The sequence below is a fragment of the Anabrus simplex genome, chromosome 2 (genome assembly GCF_040414725.1).
Source record: "Anabrus simplex isolate iqAnaSimp1 chromosome 2, ASM4041472v1, whole genome shotgun sequence".
In the NCBI taxonomy this organism is placed as follows: Eukaryota; Metazoa; Arthropoda; class Insecta; order Orthoptera; family Tettigoniidae; genus Anabrus; species Anabrus simplex.
In genome coordinates this window covers 379,085,430-379,105,924 of record NC_090266.1, presented here as the reverse complement: position 1 = coordinate 379,105,924, position 20,495 = coordinate 379,085,430, and the positions used below count along the sequence as shown (strand labels likewise).

At 40.4% G+C, this 20,495-nt stretch overlaps 1 protein-coding gene across 1 annotated transcript in view; it reads right to left on the bottom strand.

Annotated features, from left to right (window-relative positions):
• Bruce (BIR repeat containing ubiquitin-conjugating enzyme) overlaps nucleotides 1–20,495 on the bottom strand; it is a 1,406,664-nt gene that overhangs the window by 100,801 nt on the left and 1,285,368 nt on the right. Inside the window, exon 60 of the mRNA XM_068225988.1 lies at nucleotides 15,860–15,998. Within this exon, the coding sequence (XP_068082089.1) occupies nucleotides 15,860–15,998 (139 nt within the window). The remainder of the gene's footprint in view (nucleotides 1–15,859; nucleotides 15,999–20,495) is intronic.

Below are 20,495 nucleotides of genomic sequence, written 5' to 3'. Positions count from 1 at the left end.
TTTGAGTATTTCAACAAGATGATGATGATGATTGTTTTTAAAGGGGCCTAACAGCTAGGTCATTGGCTCCTAATGGTACGAGGTGTAATGAAATGCAAATTAAAACTTCGAAATGTATCCATTGATTAGAATCTAAAACGAATGGTGATGAGAAACTGTTCATGGAACAGAAACAATCAGTGGATTCAATTCACAATGTCTTAACTACTGAGATGAGGCTTATTATTTAAAGGGGTCCAAAATCCAGGTCACCGGCACCTCACAATGGTACTAATCACAGGTAATGTGAACCCATGGTATGTCACACACAATGGCACCACTCGCAGGTAGCACACACCCATGGTGTTTTGCACATAAGGGCACCACTCACAAGCAATGCAGACCCATGGTGCTCCTCACCTAGGTGTACTAATCAGGGGCACTGGTATTCCCGTGGTGTTCCTCAATTGGTAGAACTAATCACAGGCCATGTATACTCATGGCACCACTCACATAGTAGTACTAAGCACAGACAATGCAGACCCATGGTGTATCGCACATTATGGTAACACCCACAGGCAACACAAGCCCATGGTGTTCCTCACATAATGGTACTACTCCCAGGCAATGCAGACCAATGGTTTTCCTCAAATAGTGGTACTAATCATGGGGGTGAGCCAAACCCGTGGTGTCTCAAATAGTAGTACTAACTGCAGCCAACGTAGACCCATGGTGTTGCACATGAAGTGGTACTACACATAGGTAACGCAGACCATACTGAGCACAGTGGAATGGACCAGTGGAACACACATGACAAACCTCTTTCACAAGCAACACTCAGACCCATAATGTTCCGCACAGAATGGTACTGCTCCTATATAATGTAGACCCTCACAAGGTGGTACTAGTTGCAAGTAAAGTCGACCCATGGTTTTCTGCACGTAATGGTACTAATCACAAGTAATCTCATGGTTCTAATGTCATCATCGCTTGGTCGCCGCTTTTAGACGTCTTTACGACAGGCAGGAGATTCCGTGGGTGTAGTCTACGTCTGTGTTCCCCACCCACAGGGGGTAGAGAGAGAGGGGATCTGACACTTCAAAAAATGAAGTACCAGACAAAGAAAGACAAGGGCCACAAAGGGCATGAAAATGAAAGACTCCCTAGGCCTTGAATGCTCTAATACCGTCGGGGTTGGAAAAGAACAAGAGTTGACGAAAGGAGGTCAGACAGGATAGTAAGTGTAAGCAATGCCAGGACTCAGCTAAGGGCCCCGTGGCCGCCAACCCACCACGCTTCCAAGTTGAAAGGCCCTGGGGGCCCTGTTAGTCGCCTCTCACGACAGGCAGGAGATACCACGGGTGTAATCTTCATCAGCATCTCCCACCCACAGGGGGTTCAGCAACAAGAGAAATAAATGTGTTTCCAGTGTATTCATTACATACCTTCTAATTTTCCTTATTAAAAATAGGTATAATTTCTTTCTGTGAAACTATAGGGCTGTTTCTCCTTCCAGACATGAAGTATGCCATTGATGTAATTCTCTTTTGCTTCCTTTTTCACTCTATTATGTTCCTCATTAGCTGTTTTCTAGTTTCTCTATTCTCCCTACCCCTTTGATCTTCCTGTTTACTATTCTACATTTTCTTTTAAATTTTTTTAATTTCACTTTTATAATAAACAGGGTATGAGGTTATTTTACCCTTCTTAATAGGTACAAATCTCTTCTCTCCTTCCCAAATGATTCCTTTAAAGTTTGCCCAAAGTATATCAACATTACTCCCTTCACTTATCCAATAACTGAAATGTGATTTAAGGTACCGGTAAGTCCCAAATTCATCAACTTTATTTTTTCTGTACAATTTCTTGTCTTGTGTGACCCTCTTATTAAGGCTTTCTGGTACTAGTCCTACATCCATTATTATAGCCTTATGGTCACCTATTCCTTCAATTACCTTAGTTTTAGAATCAATTTCCCATGGTTTAACCAAGAATACATCTAGTAAGTTAATGAGACGAGTTGGTGCTTGTACTACTAGTGTAAATCCTCTCTTCCAAATTAAATTATTTGCCAGTTTCTGTTCATGGGCTTCACTTCCATCTCCATTCCATTCAACTCCAGGCAAGTTTATATCTCCCCAGTTATTACCACATCATTATTATTGTTGTTTTTATGAGTATAATCTATTATTTTCACAAATATTTCCATGTCTCTTTCCTCTCTTCAAGGCCTGTATGCTCCTATAATTCTTACCTCCTTCATAAGATCACAAACTTATTTTATCCCTAACATTTCATCCCTTTCATCGGTAAACCATTCATGAGAGCAATAAGTTTCCTCCACCAGAATAAATATCTACCATTTTATCCCCTCGGTCTCTATGACAGACTGTATAGCCTTCTGGAAATACTTCTCTATATCCCACCCTTCTCTCAACCATGATTCCACTCCTATCATCACACCGATCTCATAAGATTCCATCAATGCACCGAATTTGAACTGCTTATTTACTATTACTACACTTATGACAGTTTACCAAGAGCAATCTCAGACCCCCTTCCTCCCTAAAACTTGACTGTTGCAATTGGGTAACTTGAAATTCTTTACTTTCCTGATTTGCTTCCTGAGTTTCATTTTTCTAGTTAACCGAGCCAGCTTGAAGTACAGCTGGCTCATTCTACTAGTTTTCCTGTTCGGTATTATATGAAGGTTGGAACTTAAATAGTGGCAACTATTTATTTACAACAGATACAAAAGAGTTGCATGTTAGCAACCTTTACTGTCCTTCAATGTAGTCACCAGTGTTGTGTATAACCCGTTGCCAGCGATGTGGAAGTCGTAGTATACCTTTAGCAGAGCCTGTTCTGTTGATGGTGCGAATGGAGCGGTCTACTGCCTGTCGAATCTCTGCAACAGTTCTGAGCTCACGAATCATCTGGTTTCTATCACAGTCCAGTAATGAGGCAAGAGCATGCACTTCTTCACTGATGCTCGTACGACGACCTGCCCGATGAATGTCCACCACAGTTTGCTGACCATCGTTGAAGGATTTTACCCAATGTGCCACTCTTCTCCGTTGTTCCTGTTTGGAAAACATAGTGACAACGTTACGTTAGACTGCTAGCTCACAAGTGACTGTGTTTCTCTCGCTTGTGCGCACACAGGTGATGTGGGAAGGGCGTGTCCATTTGCTCTGAGGTAAGGTAAGTATGTAACCAATGTGTGCTATCAGCGACAATATTAGATTACGTTGCATAGCGTCTCCACAGCAGTGTTGCCACTATTTAGGTTCCAACTAATGTATTATCATCATCATCATCATCATCGTCGTCCCACTCCAGTTGCCCGGGTATGGTTAACAAACCTCCTCCACTCCTTTCTGTCCTTCCACTTTTCCTTCTCCATTACTTCCGTCACATCCAATCAAGCTTCTCTAATGTCCTTCCAAATCTGATCCATCCACCTTCTTCTCGGTCTTCCAACTGGTCTCTTTCCTTTAACATCTCTTTCCAATTTCCTTCTTGCTACCTGTTCCTTTCCTATTCTTTTTACATGTCCGAAAAATCTAAGTCTTGCTTTCTGTATCTTCTGTACTAACGGTTCTATATTTAGCTCTTCTCTGATTTCAATATTTTGAATTCTATCTCTTGTTGTCTTTTTAACCAATGTTTTTAAAATTTTCATTTCTACTCCTTGGATCTTACTATCTTGTCTTTTATTAGTTACCAAAGTTTCTAGTCCGTATGTTACAATTGGTATGAACTACTGTTTATATAGTGTTAACCCTCCGTTACACGCACGCTCTGTTGTAACACCACTACACGCGCGCGCGGACTGATAGTCCGCGATTGTTTGTAAGCTCCCATTCCTTTCATTTCAGTACTTTTTCCAAGAATTCTTTATTTCCCTCTTTTGTCAATCCGTCTTACATCGTAATTATTTTATTTTGATTTTATTTATATTGATACATTTATATAACTTACCATAATCTACATTTACAAGAACATTTGAGTCCTTTAGGATAAATTAGAAGTTATCAACTGCAAATCACAGGACTTAGCAAAACTAATTGTAAATTAACAATAATTGGTTATTAATTTACTTCTTGGAATAAAATTGCAATCGTTACATTCCATTAATTGATGTATATCGCACGGAATGAGTCACGACGCCGTTCTTGTCATTATAGAAGGTAATCATTGAGGGTTTTGACCCATCTGAATCATCATCAACAGAATGGTCTTCATGGAAAGTAGATAGAACCAAAACAACTTTGTCTTTTCTTGACTTGCATGACAAGGGTATATATAGCGATTTGTGCATGTTACGATTTCTTGTAGTATTTCGTTGGTAAAGAACAATTGCGTCTCAGTATTCTTGGCAACTCCTACTACTCCAGGCAAGTGTTTTATAATATTATGTTCAAGTTGTCTGACCCTTCCATTACGGTTCATTACAGGCCGATGATTCCACTCGGTCCCGTCCTTTCCTCCATACATTTCATGCTGCTCACTTTCAGCCACGTCCTCTTCACACGTGGACTGTTCGCTCTCAGAATTATGATCACTATCGTTTACGACGTCTCGATCACTATCATCACTTGCACCAACTTCATCGTCGTCCAACGACTGCTCGATTTCATCCATAACTCTCGGAATAAATCGCACCAACTCCTTGGAAAGAGGACGCAAAATAATTATTCATACCTCATTTCGTAATGTCGTGTTTATCCCACTATAAATAATCACAAGAAGAAAATATATAAAAATGAGCCCACTACTACACTTGTAGGTAATAAAAGTATATAATTTTATAATAAATAGTAACGGAAGAATGGATGACTTTCCAAAAGAGTGAGTAAGATTGACACCTCACCAATACACGCCTGCGGACTCAGACTCCGCAAGTCTGCAGTTGACAATATGAACTTCTGTAATCAACAGCTCGGCGATTACTCAGACATTCTCACGCCGTCACGGCCTTTGTATTGTTGAGGAAAGAAGCTACAAGAAGGCAGCCCGTTCTGCCTTGCATTTTCGGCCTATGATACCAAAGAATAATAAAGTGCGGACTCTCACTCCGCGGCGCGTGTAACGGAGGGTTAATTTTGTTCTCTTGGGTACTTCGTCATTCCATAAAAGCCCTCCGATTTGATGATAAAATGTAGTACCTTTACTTAGTCTGTTATTAATTTCAGGATTGATTTCATTACTTCCATTAATAATGCTACCCAGATATGTAAACTGTTCTACATTCTCTAACTGTTCTCTGTCTATGTTCACTTGGCTTCTCTTTTTCTATTTTCCACAGTGCATTACTAGAGTTTTCTTTTTACTAATTACCATTCCAAACTCCTTCAGATTTTCATTCCAAATGTCCAGTCTCCTTTATACTTCATTTTCTCCCTTTCCCAAAATCACCACATCGTCTGCAAACACCAAAGTATTCACTTTGTCACTACTGATACTCTGTTTTACACGTTTTATGATTTCATCCCTCAATATAATAAATAATAATGGCGACAGTGCACTTCATTGCTTGAGACTTTTTTTTTGTATAAAATGTTTCAGAGTCACCACTCCCCACTTTTACACTGCTTTTACTCTCATGATACAACATTTTTATCTTGTTAATTAATGATTTTGTACATTCATTTTCAGTAGGCATTTTCAGTAGCTTTTTCCAAATCCAAAAATACAAAGATGATTTCCTTGTTCCTTTCCACATGTTTCTCCATTATCGTTCGCACTGTAAATATCAAGTCTATTGTTGATCTATTCGGTCTAATGCCATATTGTTCTTTCTCTAACTGTGTTTCTATTATATCTCTCAGTCTTCTGTCTATGACTTTCTCCATTATTTTTAGCCCATGTGATAATAGAGTTATACCTCTATAATTTTCACATTTCTTCCTATTTCCTTTTTTGAACAGCGGTATAATGCTTCCTTGTTGCCAATCTTCAAGTATCCTTTCATCCTTCCAAATGGGATTGAGGGCTCTGTATAGTCACTGTAGTCCAATGCTTCCCACTGCCTTAATCATATCAGCATTGAATTCATCTTTTCCACTTGCCTAACCTTTGGTCATTGCTTTCACTGCCCTTTCAAGTTCCAACCATGTTATCGGGTTCTCTTCTTCTTCTCCATCTATTATTTCCATTTCCTTATCTCTTTCTTCCTCCGAGCAGTCATCCTCATTATAAAGTTTTCCAAAATACTTTGCCATCACCTTCTGAAGACCCTTTTCGTCATGTAGCCTACTATGGATCCATCTTCCCTCTCTAATGCCTTGATTTTTTCTGTCGGTATTATAATCCAAGGAATTGTCTTTTTCACTGTACACATCTTATGATTAACAAAATCGAGAACAATATTTGCAATCTTTCGTTTACCTGAATCGTTTACACGAAGGTCATGTTTTGTTCAACAATGTCTCTTGAAACTGCTGCATTCAATTATCTGAATATTACAAAAATTTTACAAATTTTAACCATATCGGTATTAACTTTATCTACTTCAATGTTCACACGAGTCTCTAATCAAATCATGCCTATCGAGCATGTTCATTACAGAGATCTTAGTGAGAGTCAGCTTACCTAGTGTATATTTAAAGCTGAGAACATACATTCTTGGCGTTGTCGTGAGCTACGTCGTTCGTCCCGCCGATGATCACTAGTGCATCATGACTTCCAATATTTCTTGCTGCCTGCTCCGTGTTTTCCAGTACCTTCTTGATTGGAGCCCCAGGATAGATGATGGCCAATGGTGCAATATCTTCACTGGTCATTTCCTTTGCAATTCCTCTCGTCCGCCTATCACCAAATATAAGAATGTTTGACCCGTTCGCCGGTGCACTGCGTGGGATTTTAGGCGTAACTTTGCTGCATCTCGTAACGGAGTTAGTGCTATCAGTTTGGCTGTTTCCCTTACTTCCCTCAGAGCTGAAAATCTATTTTTGGTATCAAGTAAATAGTTTTCTTTGTCTAACTGTACACTTTTCCTCCTAAAATCTTAAACAACTTGACACCACGCGCTTGAATTCACAAAGTCTCCTGTGGTCTGAGTGTTTACTTTCGATTCCAGTAAATGTACTTTCCCCTTTAGAACCTTATTCTCTGCTCTTAATGCTTGCAAATCCTGTTGCAATAAAGATAGAATTACAAGTGCATTATCATTACCTCCATCCTTCAGATAAAGTTGAACTGAATGATGAATTTGTCAGTGATTCTCCATATAACTTCTACAGCGAATTTGTAAACATTGAGCTTATCACCCTTATCATAAATGAAACAAATTTGTATGGAGAAGAAAAATTCGCTGTGGAACAGGAACATATACCATTCAGCCGTATCCGCTCATGGACTCCAACCAACAAAACCAACAAAAATGAGAAATTTCCTAGGTATTATAGACTACATGGTTCTAGCGCAAAAGCTGCATGTTGCAGACTGCTGTCTCTAGACAGGAATAAAGTATGATCACCCACAATGAGCCAAAAGTGGTTCAAATTGTTATTAGCAATGTGGAATTTCTTTAACAATGAAGAGAGGCTATTCAAATTATCTGCTGTTATCACGATGCTAGTGGCAAAGTATAACGAGCTACTAATACCTTCCCAGACAGTCTGCATCAACTAATCTCTGATACCCTTCTGCAGAAGATGGATAATGAAACAGTTCATCCCAAACAAGGCACACAAGTATGGGGTCAAAGTTTTCAAACTTTACTGTGCAAAAGAATACAACAGGAATATAATAATATGTGCAGGAAAAGAAAGAGATGGAGGAAGATCTGTCCCAACAAATGTGGTTATACTTGCTGAAGATTTGCTTAGAGAAGGAAGGACCATAGTATCTGACAATTACTATACCAGCTTGGAGTTAGCTATGGCTATGACACTGCTTGATCATCAGATGCACCGTTTGGGAACTGTGAGAAAAACCATGAAATTTATACCAAAAGAAGTTGTTGATAAGAAACTGAAGAAAGGTGAAGTGATTGCAAAAGAAAATGAAAAAAGTATAACTGTTCTCGAATGGAAGGATAAGTGGGACGTGCTTTTGTTTCCGACAAAACATGGTGATGAAACTATAGAACTACAAACAACGCGTGGTCACATCCGGAAACAAGCAATGATTATGGATTACGAGGACATTTTGAAAAGTTCTCGGAAGCACCGCTAGATGTCAGTGCTAGAGCAACGAGGTTCCCGCGCAATAATCACATATCCTTTGTGAGTGAACACATGGTGTGTCAATGCTCTAGCTGCAGGAGTGTGGTAGTGACGACTCTTTGTTGTTGTTCCTGCGCAGTGATTTGTGACAATGGAAAAAACTGAGATTCGAGCAGTGATTAAATACTTTGTAAAGAAAGGTATGAAAGCAAAGGAAATTCATGCTGACTTTCAGAACACACTGGGGGACTCTGCTCCTTCATTTTCAACTGTTGCCAAGCGGACCAGTGAGTTTAAATTTGGGCAGGAGAGATTGGATGATGATCCGCGTAGTGGACGGCCAAAAAGTGTGACGACCCCAGAATTTATCGCAAAAGTGCATAAAATGGTCATGGAGGATCGTCGACTGAAAGTGCAGGAGATTGCTGAAGCTGTAGGGATGTCTTCTGAATGGGTATATTATATTTTAACCGAAAAATTGGGTATGAAAAAATTATCTGCAAGATGGGTGCCGCAGCTCTTGACATTGGACAATAAACGCACCAGATTGGAAATGTCGGAACAAAGTCTGGCCCGTTTTTAGTGCAACCAACAAGATTTTTTTGTGCCGGTTTGTGACTACAGATGAAACTTGGGCCCACTACTATACCCCAGAGACAAAACAGCAGTCAAAGCAGTGGAAACATGCTGATTCACCACCACCAAAGAAAGCCAAGGCAGTGCGTTCGGCCGGAAAGGTCATGGCCTCAGTTTTCTGGGATGCAAAAGGCATTCTGCTGATAGATTATCTTCCTACTGGCCAAACAATTATGGGGCAATACTATGCAAACCTCCTAGACCAACTACAGGAAAAGATACGTGAAACAAGGCCTGGTTTGGCAAGGAAAAAGTTCATCTTTCATCCGGACAACGTTCCGCTGCACACAAGTGTTATTGCCATGGCAAAACTTCATGAACTGAGGTACGAACTGTTGCCACATCCACCTTATTCACCTGATTTGGCACCATCAGACTTTCATCTATTCCCCAAGCTGAAAATTTTCCTCGGTGGATGGAGATTTTCTACAAGGTAAGAACTGACAGCCGAATTGGAGAGGTATTTTGCAGGCCTGGAGGAATCTCATTTTCGAGATGAGATCAAGGCATTGGAACATCACTGCACCAAATGTATTAGTCTACCCACCTGACGCGCCATGTGTAGCTGGCCTGACCTGGTATGTTCTGGATATGAACGTCACACCTTCTCGAACATTCGATTGAAAAAATTTCAAAACTTCTCTAATAATTATCGCAGCGACTTGAGCAATACGTCATTTTGAAGAGAATAACACAAACGTCTCAAATTGTGAATCTCAAGGAAATCCGTCAAGGGATTCGTGAGATAACCAGCCTCAAGGGATCATGTTATATGATGACGTAAGAGCCCCCAAACCGAATATAAGGAGAGCTTACTTTACCCAGATCAGACAGTCATAGCTGAGTGTTCAGCCTGACTCTCCACGCTGCCGTGTTCATCGAAGTGCTGACAGAGGCTATCTTCGAATATTTAAAGTCTTCATGTGGGACTTAAACTTTGACAGTCGTGTTGAACTTATCAATTGTTCGCGTGTGGACTCTAATGTATAACAAAGTCTTTATAATGGACATTGAGTCTATCAGTCAAGTCGAATTTGTAATTTTTGCGAGTGATGAAGAACAAATTATTCAAAGTCTTTATTTGAACTTATAAATTTTGAGTGTGTGGGAACTCTGATTATGACAAGTCATGTATTGGACTTAAGTGACAACAGTTCAGTTGAACTTATGTTCCGTGCGCTTGTAGAAACTTCTCGATATAACTCACTTTCGTTCTTGTAGAACTGAGTTCATTACCACGTTGCCTGTGTGAAACTTAATCTCCGAACCAACATTAATTTAAATGTGACACTACTGCAATATTCTAGGAAATGTGATATTTTTTTCTTTACATTTCAGTCAGCATAATTTCATAGACACGAGTATTTATGAAAGTGTTCGAACTTTCCCATGAATGTTACTGCAAATGATTACCATGATAAAAGTATAATCGTGTTCTGCGACACAAGTGTTTCACTGTGAATTCAAACTGTGTTTTTTTAAATATCCAATTCAAATAGAACTGTGTATTATTCTTCTGAACAGTGTGGAAATTATTTGTGTGTGACTGACAGCAGTATCTTTGATAAACTCTCGAACAGTCACCTATTTTATTCAATGTCAAGTGCGCCTAACAACGAACTGTGCTTTTCATTTCAACCTTATTTCTTCGTCAAAGTGTTTAGTATTATTTCATGACTGACAGCAGTGTCTTTGATAAACTCTAGAGCAGTCATACATTTCTTTCAATGTCAAGTGCTAATTTATTTAGTGGAAAATCACCACGAACTGTGCCAAGTGCATGAACAATTTTCAGTTTCATTATTTCTATTCATGAACTGTGTTTTATTTTCTTCCAATTTCGATGCTACTCACATCTACATCTTTAGTGAACTTTTAAATTCTGTCTACAAGATTAAGCGTGAATTCGACGGCATATCCCAACCATATTAAATGAAACAGTGCTGTTAAACCAAAGTGTCGGGGGACTGTGTAATTCTGGACGCTCGTATAAGTTATGTGACGACTGATTACCCCGCAACATCGTCGGAGAACGTCGTAGAACGTCGGAGATCGTCCAGAACGTCGAAAGTTCGAGACTCACTCATATCCAACCAACCTGGGTGTTCCAGCCCTCAATGAAGTATTGACAACTTCCAGAACGTGTTCAAGCCCCGTTCAGCCTGGTGAACTGGGAGCACGGATCATTAAAAGGCGATGTTGAAGACAGCGACTATCAACAGTAAGGTGATGTGCACTTTGAAATGCACTTCTTGAATAAAAAACTATTATTCAATCTAATTAAAATTTTTCTTGTAGATAGGACCCTGCCTCCTGTACCAAGCCCTAGCTAGTAACCACCCAGTATTGCCCTGAGGACTACTTCATGCTAACTTTAAAGTTAAATCATAAAGTCGGGGTCTTTTACTGGTACACTATGAATCGTTGGTTTTTGTACCAGTCCCATTAGAATACAAAGAGCAATATACACACGTATTTCATGTGAGTTCACCTGAGAAAAGTTGGGATCAGCACTGGCATACCTGTTAGTTTCATCTGCTATGAACTGTACAATGTTGTCATCTAAGCACTTCCGGAAAATGAAATCTCTCCTGACATTTCTACATATACCACTACCAGAATTCACTCTACTTGCTCCAGAAAAGTTGTGAATAATTGGAGAATTCTCTCCAGGCACCCAATTCCATTGAACAGGTAGCTCATCATTTGCACTAAAATCACTTTCACTTTCACTCTCGCTTGAATCATTCGATATAACATGCACAGGAACACTAATAACTTCTTCCTCACCGCTGAAATCAGAGCCTAAAACATCAAGTAAGCTTTGAATTTTGCTATTATACTGAGCATATCGCGCGAGCAAGCAACTTCTTTCTCAGCCATCTTCACAACAACAGAATACCGATCTCCAAATTGATATTTTAATCAATTCTCTTTGCCAAAGAAGCATACCAGAGCACTCTGGTGACACTTTGAGACACCAAGAACAGATTTCAAGTAGAAATGTTTCCAGAAAAAGCCAACAGATATCACAAACAGCTCCAATATGCGACCTTGCACCCGGCATATCAGGCCGCTTGTGGAGTCCCTGGCCCAGCCGCTCAAGCGCGTATCAATCTGCTTGTCGGTGCATAGGAGTTAATACCAAGTGTCGGTAAATAACTCGACTCCCTAAAGGGGCCAACAGCTTTAGGCAGATGAGCCCCTTTATGTAGGTTGATGGTCCCCTCATTGTAGGAAATGACACTGGAACCCATCACAAGTGTTTGGCCCAATGGCAAACCGAGCGGAGGAGGAATCCATTACTCTCATGGTTCCCAACGGTCGTGGAGGCAGAAAAGGTCATGCCAGATGAATTGGCTATGAAAGCGCACCTCAGTAGTACTTTTGAATCTGTGCAAGTTCGTTGCAGTCTCGGTGTTTGATCCTGCATGTCTCATTCCATACATTCCGCAGGACACAACTCTGAGATCACAGTGCATGAGTCACTTCCTGGCAAGCTGAGATCCACCCTAAACAAATCCACACAAGTGGCACTTCTTCCAAATGTCATTTACTACCTCCAAAGTCCAGCAGCAATGGGATATGAAAGTTGCGGGGGCAGGTTACGGATGAAACAGGAAGCCCCTAATTCGGACCTGCACGTTGGCAGCAGATGTGTGATGGTCGTCTCCCTGAGACTCCACGACTAATCAGGAATTCAATCTTACATCTGTGTATGGGCAGGCCTGTTGTTTAGGATTACCACTCCCCACCCCACATGGGGAAGGCCCTAGAAAACGTCGGAAGTCACATCTTATATCCGGCTGGGTGGCCGCACTCACTGGGTTACCATTCATGCGTTCAGAAATCAAAAGCAGGAAGGAGTCACACACTGAATGTGAAAACTTTACTTGGTGTGTCAGATAATGACAGGCCTGAGAGAAGAAGAGCTCTCGATACCCATGAGCTCTCCAAGCAGACTAAACATTGATGTTGCTGCTTTAAGTGAAACCAGGTTGTCCACGGTAGGCAAAATTACTGAGTTTGGATCAGGATATACCATCTTCTGGAAGGAAAAGGAGAAGCAAGAACGTCGCATCCATGGTGTGGGATTCGCTGGGAAGACTAAACTGGTACTCCCACTGCTATCAGTGAAAAACCTACGACTCTCTGCATTCCACTCTCACGAAGTACATTTATGATGCTCATATCCGTCTATGCTCCAACCTTAGATGCTGATGATGTAAAGGATGAGTTCTACAATCAGCTGAACACAACTATCACCAAGGAACCATCTGCAGATTAGCTCTTACTCCTTGGCAATTTCAAAGCCAGAATTGGGAGAGATAATCGGCTATGGAAAAATGTGACGGGTAGCAAGGAGTCCTTCTCCGTCTATGTGCAGAACATGAAATCTTCATCACCACCACTCAGTTTCGACTGCCTAACCGCCTCAAGACCATGTGGATGCGTCCTAGATACAAACATTAGCATATTGTTGATTATGTAATTCCACAGCAATGTGATAAGGACATACTTATTACCAGAACAGCAAGAAATACTGATGATTGTTGGACTGATCACAAACTCTTATTTGCCAACTTAGGATCTCCCTACGCCCTAAACCACTTAGGCATCTAAATATCTTGACCATAAGAAAGTTTAACACGTTTAAACTTCAGGATGAATCCTTTGCCACAGAATTTCAGAATATGATCAATGTACAGCTAACAGTTAACCCAGTCAGCACAAATGACGTTCAGCAAGAATGGGCCACTATGCAGAAGATAATAACGAAGTAAGCCGAGGAAACCATTGGTTTCATAGAGCAGAAGAGACAGGACTGGTTTGACGAGAGCAATGAGGACATTTTGTGTCCCATCAATCCAAAAAGGGAAGCCTATCTATCCCATCTTCAAGATCCATCCACCAACATGAAGAAAGAACATTTTTGAGAAATCAGAAGAACATGCCAGACAACGAGAAGATAAGAGAAATACCTGGTGGCAACAGAAAGCTCGGGAACTTCAGAAACTATCTGATGTTCAGGACCTGAGGAAATTTTACACAGGAAAAAAGGAGCTGTATGGTCCATCTCACTCTTCAACAGCTACACTGAAAACTGCTGACAACTCTACCACTCTTACTGACAGCCATGAAATCCTGGAGCATTGGAAGGAGCATTTCACCATCCTCCTAAATTGTCCTTCCATTGCTGATTAAGACTTTCTTCATGATGTACCTCAACAGCCCGAACAACCATGGATGGCAGTTCCACCAACTTACCAAGAATTCAGTGTGGCTCTCGATTATCTGAAACCCAGAAAGCAACTTGGCCCAGATAACATCCCTCTGGAGTTAATTCAAAGTTGGTGGTCAATCACTCAAAACGAGGCAGACCACTTTTCGTGCTTGGATAGTAGCATATCTGTACACTGTAACTGTGAGCAAGATGTGGAGAAGAGAATTGGTGCTGCCCATGCAGCCCTTTGTTGATCTGGTTCAGGCCCTTCATGATGGCATAACCAGACAGGTTTGCCATCAGAATAGGATCTCGCATGAATTTCCTATTAAACATGGACTGACACAGGGGTTTGTGTGCTTGCTCCAACACTGTTTACATTATATTTGGCTGCCATACTACCTGAATCTTCTACGAACAACCCAGGTGTGGAGGTTAGGTATCGTTTCAATGGAGGGCTTTTCAACCTAGCAAGACTTCACTCCCAAAGGTTCACCCAGGTTACAAAGGTTACCAAAATGCTGTATGCAGATGATGCTGCATCAGCTACACTCACACCAGAGGAATTGCAACAGTCAGTTAACTGCTAAAAGAGTGCACATGATCGGTTTGGTCTCACCATTAACGTTCAAAAGACCACAGTCTTGGCACAACCTTCACCAGCCACAACCCATCCACATTTCAACATTTCCATCTCAGATACTCCATTGGAACAGGCAGACCACTTTTCGTGCTTGGATAGTAGCATATCTGTACACTGTAACTGTGAGCAAGATGTGGAGAAGAGAATTGGTGCTGCCCATGCAGCATCTGGACGAGTATCACGCTGGGTGCTCATGAATGAAGACCTGACCGTGAAGACAAAACTCATGGTGTACCACGCTGCTGTCATCACAAAACTGCTGTATGGTTGTGAAACTTGGACCCTTTACCAACGTGACTTCAAAAAGCTTGAGCGTTTCCAACAAATTTCAATCCAACCTTAGCATCAAAAGGGAAGACCATGTCACCAACATTGCTGTTCTTGAGAATGTGCATGCCAAGAGCATAGAACCATCCATCATTGGTCATCAGCTTAGATGGAATGGCCATGTCTGTTGGATGAATGATACCAGATTTCCACACTAAATTCTGTATGGTGAACTTCGTTCCTGCACCAGACCTCGTGGAGCCCCCATGAGGCTTAAGCACACTATCATCACAATAGGATCTCGCATGAATTTCCTATTACACAATCTCAATCCTCAAACCTGGGACATACTTGTTCAAGACTGTACAATTTGGCACCAGACCATCACTACCGCTGTCAGTCTGTTTGAAGGGGAACAACACGTGTGAAGAGGCCACGAGGGAAACACAAAAACTCTGTGCAGCACAACCACGCCTTCGTCCAACAATTCTGTGCAATCTGTATGGACGCTTATTCCATGCTTGAACTGGTCTGTTCCGTCATCAAAGGTATATCCACAGACGGAAGTGAATTTACTGGAAGAAGTTAATCACTCGGATAGTTAAAACCGATGATGACGACAGTGTGCTCAATGGAGGTTTCCATAGAAGTGTTTCTGTCTCTTCCATACATCACAGCAGCAGTAGTGCATCTACAACTTTCTCATATGAGTACTTCAGATTGCAGAAATATAGTACAGTACAGTGTACAGCACTAATTTGTAGGATTTTTGTCACAAACAGTACATGGGCTGTTGTGTTCCTGTGTATTTTTAATGGTACCTGTCTCATACCCTCTCTGGAGCAGACATCCCTGTATAAAAGACTTTTTCTTGGTCCTGAAGGTGTCCATTATAGAGAGGTTTCAAAGTATATTAATTTATAATGAAATGCTTACCTCCACAACAAAGGTAGTACTTTGTATTTCAGCAATCAAAACTGCCAATGCCTTATCCTCATTCCTGGTCTGCTTACTCTGATCTAATAAGTCATCGTCGGCTTCACTTGAATTATCTGACTGTGTAGATTCCTCAAACCTACAAAAATGAAATATGTGGTTCATAAATTGAAGTAAATGACCTGTTCATCTAAAATTCAGCATATCTACAATGGAAAAAGAAATGTTATGGAAATGTCATATTTTCACTCTGAGTGTGCTCTTACATAAAATATAAATGATTATTTTCACTTTGTGCTCTACATTACAGAAATATTGAAAGAATGTTTACAATAAGGTGAGATAAGGGCAGTAAAATAATGAATAAATGAAGTAAGAGAACGTCTAAATTTGAGAGATATTCCACAACAATTAAATTAGTCCAACTGGAATACTTTACGCAATGGTGACAAACTATTCTCTATCACTAATATCAGTCTGACAATTATTATATTTAGCTAGAATAGAACAGGTTCAGAAATATAAATCATCATCTACAAAAAATAAAACTATTTCATTGCCCTTCCAACAAATTTAATACTAAACTCAGCACTTCAAGCACTACTGTACCAAACTTATAGGTTTCATAGTTTGGTATTACAAGAATTAAATGACTGTGTTATAGAACAAGAGCATACTCAGCTTGTTCATGTACTACTGAAAAGACACCTCCATAAATAAATGCTTTATGGTATGGTATGATATTTGGGCTATGTCAAAATTAATTCAATTTTTACCATTTTTAATTAATAAATGGATAAAATATGTTACTTGCACTTGAGTATTTTATTCTCCATTTTGCATGTACTTACCTTAATAACTAGTTATATAAAGGATTTTCAGAGTTAGGAACGTAAAAAATATAGAAATTTTACAAAATGTCTTTCAAGAATTTACTGAATTATTAAAATATTTTTAAAAAAATATTTTCTTTTACAATTTTCTTTATGTTGCACCGACACAGATAGGTCTTATGGTAGCAATGGGATAGGAAAGAACTAGGAGTGGGAAGGAAGTGAGCGTGTCTTAAGGTACAGTCCCAGCATTTGCCTGGTGTGAAAATGGGAAACCACGGAAAATGATCTTCAGGCCTGCCGACAGTGGGGTTTGAACATACTATCTCCCGAATGCAAGTTGACAGATACCAAACTAATATTATGTAACTGTGTCTTATCAAGGGTGCAGTGTAATGGCATCCTTCCAAATTATCTTCCCTCTTGCTCAAGCTTTTTGAAACAGCCAACAATTACAGAAAGGAGTGCAGTAACTGTCAAAGGATTTTTCTGATTAGTACAACAGACAAGGTGTTTGCAGACGTTTTAGAAAAGGGGATACTGTCAATCTAGTAAAATGGATAAAAACCGATGCAGTATCAGACTTCACAGGGGCTGTCATGACCAGATTTTTAGTATGTGTCATGTACTTGAAAAATGCTATGAGAGGAATACCAGTAGACTGTTATGCTGAAGTTCTATAGACATAGAGAAGGCATATGACAGGTACCAAGGGAAGAAATGTTAGCCATATTGAGGGATTATGAGATCAGAACTGGCACAGTGCACTCTGCACATTCAGTGATTCAGTGAACCCCCTAGAAGCAGGCTCTTAGTAAAATTGTTTACTAAGGCCTTATTCCATTAATCAGTTCTGTATATTCACACACGTAGTGATAATTTTGACGTAAACGCAGGGCTGTGGGACATACAGGGGGTGCGCTAGGTGCGGGGCTATGGCAAGGAAGGAGGAAAAATTGAGAACATAGCCCGTGTTAATGCTAGTGAGTCGACAAGCGACAGACATGAGCTATACATCGGGCAGCCCCGAAATTAGTCAAAGTACTGTCTCAAAGTGCATTTTTGAAGAGATTTTAATTTCACGATTTTGCACTTTTTTTGGTATAATTAATGAGTAGTCTGCCAGCAACATCTTCAAAAAAAAAAAAAATCAACTTAAGGCAATTGCACCTTACATTCTCTCTCTTTCATTTCTCATTCTTTTGGTAACATCTTCGAGCTGCGGCCGTGTGCCTTCAAAGGATAGTCGCCTTGTTAATGAAGTGATGTCACTATTTTGCACCTATGTAAACATCAAGTAACAATAAATTTGAACACGTTATTTTTCAAAGCAGTGAACTCCGCAATCCACACGCCGCCACTGAATCAGGGTAGATCATTACAGGCAATCAAACGTTAACAATCGGGCCAGAGCGAGAATTAATAGTACAGTTACAGGGGTTGTTGCTCATAACTTACATGCATCATTCATTCAAAGAAAGAAAAAAATGGTAGGGAGGGACTCAGTTGTATTAAAATACAGTAAGCAGCCTTATCTATCCTGACACTTGGTCTTAATGGTAGACTGCAGAAATCCTGCAATCTAATATTTTTGGCACTTGAAGAGAGATGCAGCAAGTATGATAAGAGTAACAGAATTTTCCAGAATAGAGAGATTTCAGTTGGGAAGGATTTAATGTCAGGGCAGGAATAGAAGGCTGGGAAAGGTTGATTGTTTCAAATATTTAGGGTGTGTATTATCCCAGGATGGTAGTATACTACGTGAAATTGAATCAAGGTATAGCAAAGCTAATGCAGTGAGCTCACAGATTGCAATGAACGGTATTCTGTAAGAAAGAAATCAGCGCATAGACAAAACTACCTCTATATATCTTTTTTTTTTTTTTTTTCAGACCAACTTTGCTGTATGAGACTGAAAGCTGGATGAGCTTGGGATATTTTATTCGTCATTCGGGAGAAACAGACATGAAGATACTGAGAATGATTGCAAGTACAACAGGTAGAAAAATGGTAGGAGGGTACTAAAAATAAAGAATAAGTGCTAAAACACGATGGATAAAGGTGCGTGCACGAACCACCTTTGGCAGCAGGGTCATGTGAGGTTAATGGACTTGGATACGTTATCTAGGAATATAATGGACTGTGCTATGGAGAGCAAGAGATTTAAAACAGGGACCAATATGACAATGGCTTGAGTGCTTGCCAGTGAGAAGCAGGATACTCGTGTCTCGCAGGAGTCTGCCTGCTGCATGCAATACACCTCGGCACTGGGGCAAGCTGTTCTCATGGCCTGGTGGATTCTGGTGGAGAATGGTAACAGGGAATACTGTTATACTGTTGAAAGTGGTTGCAATGAAAGACAAATAAGGAGCATAGAGATATTCAACAGACAAGTTCAAGATGCAGAATACAATATGTTTATTGGGTATCAGAATGAACATGGTTTACTTTGGAAACAAGTGCTGACATATAGGGAGTCAACAGATTTGCTGATGTGATGTGCATGCATTAACCTGTTTGGTTAATGTTCTCTTGTGTGATTGCCCTGTAAGGCAAAGAACACTTATTTGTTCCCTTTCCACAACATACATTAAACTGTTTGATTCACATCTTCTTTTGAGACTGAGATTGCCCTGTAAGACAAGGAATACTAGACTGTCAGTTTCACATTCATGTATAAGCACTTTCACAAAGAACACTATGGATTGACAGTGACTTCAATTTTGTTCTTCTAACATGTCACAGAAAACTAACCCAGCATGTTTGGAAAAGTTTCAAGATATATCACAAAATGAACGCCATGACACTACAGCCCTAAAAGGCCTTGGCCTACCAAGCAAATGCTGCTCAGTTCAAAGGCCTGCAGATTATAAAGCGATGCGGGCTTGGCCATTACCCTTGGTTTTCTAACCTGGGGCCACAATTTCACCATCACATAGCTAGCACCTTGATTGTTCTCATGTAGTCTGAGTGGACCTCGAACCAACCCTCAGATCCAGGTGAAAAAATTCCTAACCCAGCCAGGAACTGAACCAATGTCCTCCAGGTCAGAGGTATGCTTGCTACCCCAAGACAGCAGGGCTGGTAAGAATGTTCGTACACTAAGAAACTACAGGATATAGAGACCTTACAAGATGCAGCGAGCTATGTTTTCAACCGTTTTATTCCACTGCAGTATAATTAAGTTGTATGTGCAACGCTGGTTTTCTATAGAACAGTAAATTGGGAATTCTCAAGACTGGGTTAACAGTGAAGTAGCAAAAGTGACTGGAGAGCAAAGGGTTAACCTACTTGCTTCACCAAGGTGGCTTGTAATTTTATGCAAGTGCTCATGTCATGGTTATAACTGCATGATTTTCGGTTTTTCATGGACTCCAAACTACAGGGATGGAGCTTTTAACTTTAGAGATCACAGATGTGCTGCTGCTGTCTTGCTACCCCTAGACCACTTGAATACCAAGTCCCCCCATTTGTATGATTGTCCTGTAAGGCAACGATTGTTTGTTCTTTTCCCGTCCATCATCATCTCACCTCCTAAAAGTAAACTTGTGTCCTCATCCCGAGGTAGTGCAGCTCTTTTAAGGCACAACCCCCAATGGAGGTGAGCTGCATGTACCATTTTCACCACACATCAGCCGTCCTGCCATTCTTAAATTTCTGGCAGTACCAGGAATTGAACCCGGGCCTCCAAGGACGGCAGCTAATAACACTAACCGTTACGCTATGGAGGTGGACATCTCATCTCCTTAAAGACATGCTCCATCGATCCAACCATGTTTTTTCTCTTTGTGCCTTTGCCCATT